Source organism: Vespa mandarinia, chromosome 4, assembly GCF_050613455.1.
Source record: "Vespa mandarinia isolate Hongniang chromosome 4, ASM5061345v1, whole genome shotgun sequence".
Lineage (NCBI taxonomy): Eukaryota > Metazoa > Arthropoda > Insecta > Hymenoptera > Vespidae > Vespa > Vespa mandarinia.
The window spans coordinates 1,463,614-1,471,230 of record NC_140813.1 but is presented as its reverse complement, the minus strand read 5'-3'; the positions used below and the strand labels follow the sequence as shown (position 1 = coordinate 1,471,230).

The window sequence follows — 7,617 nt, the reverse complement described above, 5'->3', positions numbered from 1 at the left end:
AAAAGACCGTCGGTAACAAAGGAATTGTAAATCTATCGTTGCATTCTGCCTTTTATAAATTTCTTTCGAGGAATACAAAAGAGAATTAATAAGTATTTCGATATACGTTCAGTTAACATTTTAACATTCGTGTATTTTAAAATATTGAAAGAATAAGGAAATGAACATGTTTAATGACAGAATCCTTACAATATAACTTTATCGATCAAGCTGCCTGTCTCTCTATATCAAGAGTTGGGTACGTCCCCATCACGCAGGATGTTTTTTTTTTTTTGCTATTAACAAATTCTAACCTCACCTGAAAATAAGACACGGTTTTAATTCTTTCTTCTTAATAGCACCGAACGTTAACGAACATTACACGAGGACAGTTTTCTTTCATCGAAACAATCACATTTGGCGCGCACAAGGAAAAACAAAACCAACGTTTACAATGTATTACACGACAAACTGGCACGCTCTTCTACTTCCGTTCGTTGCAATGAAACGAACAAAGCGTCATTCACCAGGAGGCGCTTCGCATCTTCTATCAGCTGATTTTTCCTTCCTAAACTCTCTGCCGCACGTGTCTACTTTCATAATATAATATATCGCGCGAATCTCTTTATGATCATGGACGTCAAGTTATTCGTATGTTACAATTGCGTATAATTTTTCTTCTAATATTTTCTTTTCTTATTGTATTCTCTAAAGAAGTATTCGTGGTATGTAAATAATATAATTTCAAAACTTTAAAAAGTAACAATTGATACATATAACAGTATACAATATGTCAACGTCAGTCTCATTACCACAAAAGAAATATTATAGACAACGTGCTCATTCCAATCCTATTGCGGATCATTGCATAGAATAGTAAGGAATTACTTTAATAGAATGTTGATTTTGTTAAATTATTTGTCAATTAATTGTTGATTACTTTAAATCATCCTTCCTTTTCTTTTTTTTTTTTGGTTCTTTGACACGAATGAAATAGTCCTATAAAACCAGATTTAATGAATTGGAGCACATTTTTTCCTCGATACTTTTCTAACGATGAAGACGATGAAAGAAACAGGGATATTATTCAAAGGCATGTAGAATTTGCTGATATTGGTTGCGGTTATGGAGGCCTCCTTGGTAAGTTTTACTATATTTCTATATTAATTTACTAAAAATTAAAGATGGGGAAAAAAAAAGAAAAATAATATATTTGTAAAATAGTTACTTTATCGCCAATGTTCCCTAATAATTTAATACTTGGTATGGAAATCAGAGTTAAAGTATCAGATTATGTAACAGATCGCATAAGTGCATTGCGATCTCAAAATCCAGGACAATATGAAAATATAGCTTGCTTAAGGACCAATGCTATGAAATATTTACCCAATTACTTTCATAAAGGACAGGTATGAGAATTTAATTGACAAATGATTCTTTATTGAAGAAATAATGATACTTCAATTCCTCATTAACTTTTATAATTTATAGTTCTATAGCTAAATCAATCTTTACAATTTATATAGCTAAAGAAGATGTTTTTTCTATATCCAGACCCACACTTTAAAAGATCAAAACATAAATGGAGGATAATAAATAAAACCCTTCTAGCTGAATATGCATATGTCCTTGCAGAAGATGTAAATATTTGTTATTTTATTTCTAATATATATTTCCTTCTAATAATAATAATATAAAATAAATATGAATTTAAAGGCTATCATATATACAGTAACTGATGTAAAAGATTTACATGAATGGATGGTACATCATTTTGAAGAACATCCATTATTTGAAAGTATTCCTAAAGAAGAATGGGTAAGAGCTTCTCAATGAATAATTCTATTCTTTATTTTAACTGAATTTTTTTGTATACTTTTTTTTATAACTTTACATTCACTTAAGATTTTCATATTTCATAATAATTTAATATAACTTAATATATTTCAATAATTAAAAATATTCTGTTATATTAAAGGCTAAAGATCCTATAGTTGAGAAACTTTATGAAAGTACGGAAGAAGGCCAAAAAGTAACAAGAAATAGAGGAGATAAATTTTTAGCTATATTTAAACGAATTGCCGATCCAAATGTTATAAAAACAAGCTAACGTACGATACACTATATATCTGCTAAAATAAATATCATTTTTTATATTGAGATCTAAATAATTGATAAATATTAATCCATAAAAGAAACTCTAAATTGTTTGAGACGATTTCTTAAGATATCATGAAAGTCATCCTCAATTTTATCATTTGCTTGTAATACGGGTATTAGTTTTGTATCGTTTAAGTGCCTGATATCTTTTTGCATACATAAATGTTCAGTTTCCAAATGAAATTCTTCGTGTATTATAAAAAATAGCATCTAAAAATATTGCAAAATAAAATTAATATATGAAAAACTTCGAATAATATTATTTCACCTTTTCTAATATAGTTGCAATTAACTTTTGTGGTGGTGCTATATATGATTTCATTATTAATTTTTCACTTTCTAATGGATTTGTAAAAAAATGAGAATAATACAAGTGTGGTCCATTAAGTGCATATTCTTGAATTGTATGTTTAAATATTCTACTATTAAGAATATCCCTAGAAAAATATATAGATCTTTTAATTATTAGATAGAATTTATAATATTATCACAAATATTACCATATCATTCCTTCTAAAATGAACAATATCATTTTAGTATGTCCATAATTATTAGAAGATTTTATATTGTCTTCTATTTGAAGTTCATCAGTTGGAGTCATTTTTAATTCTTCCATTAATTTGGTTCTTAAAAGAATATCTTCTGGACTGTATATATTACATTGTATGGACAATGCTTTGCAAAATATGTCAGGCTTTCCTTCTGGTTTTGATGGTAACTTCTAAAATAAAAGAGATATCATTTATTAAATATTTATTATATGCTTTTAAATATTTGACAAGTAATTATTACATCTATTATTTCAAATCCTTACTGGAAAATGTTCACCTTTTTCTGTAAAAATAAATTCTGACTCCAGTTGTTTACATATCTCATTATATTTATAAATATTCCTTTGAAAAATTCGTCTTTGGCTAATATTAATAAATTCACAAATTACGTTAATATTTACTTGACAAGTTAAACTTTTTGTATTAATTATTATACGAAAACTTTGATGTTTTCTAGGCTGTATAACACCTTTTTTGGGATGTACTTCTATATTCCATAATTCTGATACATTATTACTATAATAAAAAAGATGACTTATTTAATAAATATTTATTATAATATGAATTTGAAGATTTAACATAATTACAAACTTTTCCCATGTATAGGAGAATATATCATATTTTGTAGCATTATACATCACAAATATTTTAACAACACGGCTATGTATACTTGTGCATAAGTGTATATAATCGACCGAAAAATATATTGGTAATTCATTGATTTCATCATCATCAAAATTAGGTAGAATTTCTCTTATCACTTTAGGTGGATATACAATAGACGGTTGGCTACTTATAAATAATTTTGTTTTTTTATTGCCGAAAGTAATAGGAAGATATGCCTGAATGAATTTTATATTTATTTAAAAATAATATACCTCAAAAAAAATAATATTGAAAAAGGTCATATTTTAATACCTCAATTGCTGTAAATTGTTTAAGATGATATTTCAAAATAAGAGGTGTAAGAGATTGTGGCTCTGCAATACCATCTGGATTTAAACATGCAAATATTTCTGAATGATAGATTTGATTTATTTTATGTAGATCAGTAATATCCACAGTATATGGTAAATAATTATTTGTATAATTATAAATCCAATATATCTAAAAGTCAATATTAATTTAAAAAGAAAAAAAAATATATATATAAGAGAGTAAAATAATATTTAGAAAATCTCTTAATAATTAACCTGATGTTGTGCTTTCTTATTGGCAAAATAAGTGTCCAATTTTACAACTTGTGGATAAAGTAAATATAGTTCTTCTTCAGATCCAGATAAAGCTTCTACTTGCATATACAAAAAAATATGGCGTTCATGGCCAATATTTAAATCCCATTTTACTTGAGTTTTTCCCAATAATAAATAACGTAATTCTATATTAAGTGTAATTATTTCTTTTGGCTTTGAGAGAGAGAGAAAGAGAGAAAGAGAGAGAGAGGGAGAGAAATTGAATTATATTAATTTATATGGAACAAATGTACTTGATCATTTTGTTTACCTTTACTAATCCTGATTGTGGATAAATAGAACATACTTTCCTATGAACACAATCAAATTCCATATATCGGAATGAGAGACCTCGCGATTTACTTATTCTTTTACAAAAGCATAATTGTATTCTTTTAATATCCCATTTAGTATTCACTGATGTTGGATTAGATATATGTAATTTTATACGTATAGTATTTTCATGTAATAACATTGGCGGGAAAAATATATATTGTGTTTCTTTCTCATATGGCAATATATTTTTCAACATAATATTTAATCTATATAAAGAAACATAATATAATATAAAGTCTCTTCTTTTTATAATGTCTAAATACAAATATTATAAACTTAATGAAACATACTTATTTACTTCTATTATTTTCCATAAATTAATTTTAGATATTGATGAGCAAATTCCATAAAATTGTACATCTTCGATCTATCGTGTGAAATTATAATTATTCTTAAATCAAATCTCAAAATGAAAAATTTCAAAGTATTGCATATTTACTTTTAAAGTGGGCAATTCACACATACAATAAACATTGCATATTTTTCGAGGTAATTGTATGTAACTTATATTATCCGTCGAAGAATTAATTTTTACTATATATTTAATCACTATTTCATAAAACCCTGAAGTGTATGGTGTAAGAGATACAACGATTTTTTTTGACTTTCTTGAAAGAACAGTCTCAGAAAGTGGATATATTTTTACATCACGTTCTATACATCCTATTGGCCAAGATTTATGGCAACATATTATTTTGAAAGGTATATTGACAGAACTGAAGTTATAAAGATAAAAACTCTTAGTTTTTGTATTTCCATATAGTTGTACATCAAAATTCAATTTATTAGGTATTGCCTGTCAATTTAAAACATTAATAAGTTAAATTATTAAACAAATATATGATATGTGAATTACCACAAGTAAACCAGCTTCACATTTTCCAGTAACGTGCAATATTATGCTAATTTCTGCTCCAACAGGTAAATCATTTTGTATGATCGTCAGAATACATTTAATATCAAAATTATATTCACCACATTCGGTAGGATGAAATACCCATTCATAAGAATGAATATCATTAGCATAGATCTGGCCCTTCAAATGTGGAATAATCAATTGTGATGGTACATTCAAAAATTCATACCTATAAATTGTTTATTGTTATAAAAAACAAATTATTCATTTACACTAATTGAGTTCAATAACATATTACATAATAATGTGACGAGTAAGGTTTCTTATAAGTATTTGTTCTTTTTGCTGTGTATCTAGATGTGTTGTAACAAATGTTATTGGATTATTATTAAAACTAATATTTGCATATTCTGTATATCCTTTAAAACTAATATAATCTTTGTTCTTTAGATTTCCATTAAAACATATGGCCCATTGTTCCATATATAAATGTTCTCCTATCATTTTAGGACACATTTGAACTACCACTATCTGATAATCTCTAAAATATTAAAAAATTATTTTATCTTATAATCTTAATATTAAATTGTTATTATCATCTTAAAATCTTACTCATAAATAATTCCTAACATTGGTTTGACAATAAAATGGCTATCAGCTGGAGGCAAAAAATGAAACATTAAAGGCAAATGGCCAAATTTCTTAATTACAAATGTAGTATATACTGATAGTGATGGAATACATGGTGGTAATACAATCATTGATGGTAATTCATACTGAGGAATCCATCCTGCAGAATTAGTAGGAAAGGAATGTCCTGTAAACATGATAAATCATTTTTATATATTTTTTGTAGATAATCAGAAGAAATTATTTTTTATAAATAGATTTCACCTATTACTCGTATGCATGTAAAGGAAGGAATTACAAAAATTTTGTTTTCTTCTTTTCCTTTATCCCTTGGATCTTTATCAAAAAAATATCCAATGAATTGCTTTGTATATAAATTGTTTTCTTCATTAGGTTGAAAAATGATTTCAAACAGAGCAGAATGGTTTGGACATATTTTTGCAATGCGTGGCTCTATTTTAAAAACTCCAGTAACATCTAAAATATTGTCATTTTATATTACTATTAAAATTATTTATTATTATTAAATAGAATTACCTTGATCCCACTTGAGTAATAAATTGGTTTTATTATGATTTGTAAAACAAACAGTTTGGTGAGTTCTATTTATTTTATTTTTTGTATCGACCTGACTACAGTCAAAATAATTTTTAGATAAAGATATTAGTTCTAAATTTCCTTTCTTTATATTAATACTATCACTCATATATTCTTCAAAACCATTTTGTTCTTGCGAACTAAATTTGTCTGAATCTAAGTTAATCTCAGATTGCTGATGAATTGATGTACAAAATCCAAATAATTTTATAATAATAGGACTCTATATATATATACATATACATATATATGTATAAATATTTGTATTATTGTTAATATTAAAATAAAATTAGATAACATTATGATCAATTAATTTACCTGATACAATATTAAACATGGTAAATGATATACATAAATTCCTTCTTCAGTTGGTATAAAAGTTATTGTTATATATTTATAATCATCAGGATTAAGTATGCCTTGTCTGATATCTAATTTAAAGTGTCTTTGTTCTATATCGATATCAAATGCAAATGTCGCTTTTACTTTTGAATGATTTGAAAGTTTTATTTGTTTTTTCACTTGCGTATATTTTTTTGAACATTTTAATATAATTTTATTTGCTGATGATGAAATTTTAGGACCTAAAATAAATAAATAAATAAATAAATTTATTTGAATTAAAACTAGTACTATATATAACATACAACAACAAAAAATAATTACAACTAGTTATTTAACATTTACCAATACAAGTTCCACAAGCAATAATTTTTATATATGTAGAAACGGTGCCAGTAATAATAAAATAATCCACATTTTTAGAACATGGTACAACTGGTCGATATTGTACTTCACAGGAGAAAGATTGTTCAGGTAGTAAAGTCCAGGTATACGACTTCAAATTAAAAACATGATCTATAGGATTTGTTACAGGATCCCTTTGTGCTTCATAAAATTGTTCTTTCTGAAATAAATATAAATTTAGACTGTTACTTCAATTATGAAAGCCATGAATACAATAAATTGAATAGAAATGTGATTAGAAATTAAAAAGACAATTCTACTAACGCAACTTTCATTCATTATCTTAATTGATTTAATAATTGTTCTACCCATTTCAACTTCACCGAAATCAATTATTTTGATATCTTTTGTATCATAGCAGTACTGTGACATTTTTTTTTAATTTATTTATTTAAATTAATAAATTATTCTTCTTTATTAAATTCGTACAAAAATAATTGATTGACTTATTTGAAACCCATGAAAATTCGCTCCATTTATTTTTACATACAACGCCATCTGCATTTGTAGATAATTGAAGTTCTAGTAT

At 25.7% G+C, this 7,617-nt stretch overlaps 2 protein-coding genes across 2 annotated transcripts; one reads left to right on the top strand and one right to left on the bottom strand.

Annotated features, from left to right (window-relative positions):
• The first annotated feature begins 259 nt into the window (after positions 1-259).
• On the top strand, positions 260-2,327 carry LOC118447204 (tRNA (guanine-N(7)-)-methyltransferase). Its single transcript, XM_035878838.2, has 6 exons — positions 260-855; positions 977-1,119; positions 1,204-1,388; positions 1,506-1,619; positions 1,696-1,797; positions 1,958-2,327. Exons 1-6 carry the CDS (start codon positions 770-772, stop codon positions 2,087-2,089), a joined length of 762 nt encoding a protein of 253 aa, XP_035734731.1. The 5' UTR covers positions 260-769; the 3' UTR covers positions 2,090-2,327.
• On the bottom strand, positions 2,161-7,460 carry LOC118447230 (cilia- and flagella-associated protein 65). Its single transcript, XM_085656592.1, has 18 exons — positions 7,353-7,460; positions 7,029-7,248; positions 6,660-6,925; positions 6,282-6,564; positions 6,009-6,221; positions 5,727-5,931; positions 5,413-5,655; positions 5,115-5,343; positions 4,698-5,054; positions 4,535-4,625; positions 4,194-4,423; positions 3,884-4,096; positions 3,609-3,797; positions 3,282-3,532; positions 2,954-3,206; positions 2,640-2,860; positions 2,408-2,576; positions 2,161-2,349 (listed from the first exon to the last, which is right to left on the bottom strand). Exons 1-18 carry the CDS (start codon positions 7,458-7,460, stop codon positions 2,161-2,163), a joined length of 3,930 nt encoding a protein of 1,309 aa, XP_085512718.1.
• Positions 7,461-7,617: the final 157 nt, after the last annotated feature.

Coding starts and splice junctions, on each gene's coding strand:
- LOC118447204 (XM_035878838.2), top strand. CDS start 770: ATGTCAACGTCAGTCTCATTACCACAAAAGAAATATTATAGACAACGT. Junction 1,389..1,505: donor ATTACTTTCATAAAGGACAG/GTATGAGAATTT, acceptor CAATTTATATAG/CTAAAGAAGATGTTTTTTCT. Junction 1,798..1,957: donor GTATTCCTAAAGAAGAATGG/GTAAGAGCTTCT, acceptor GTTATATTAAAG/GCTAAAGATCCTATAGTTGA.
- LOC118447230 (XM_085656592.1), bottom strand. CDS start 7,460: ATGTCACAGTACTGCTATGATACAAAAGATATCAAAATAATTGATTTC. Junction 5,656..5,726: donor ATGTTAGGAATTATTTATGA/GTAAGATTTTAA, acceptor TTAATATTTTAG/AGATTATCAGATAGTGGTAG. Junction 2,861..2,953: donor AAAAAGGTGAACATTTTCCA/GTAAGGATTTGA, acceptor CTTTTATTTTAG/AAGTTACCATCAAAACCAGA.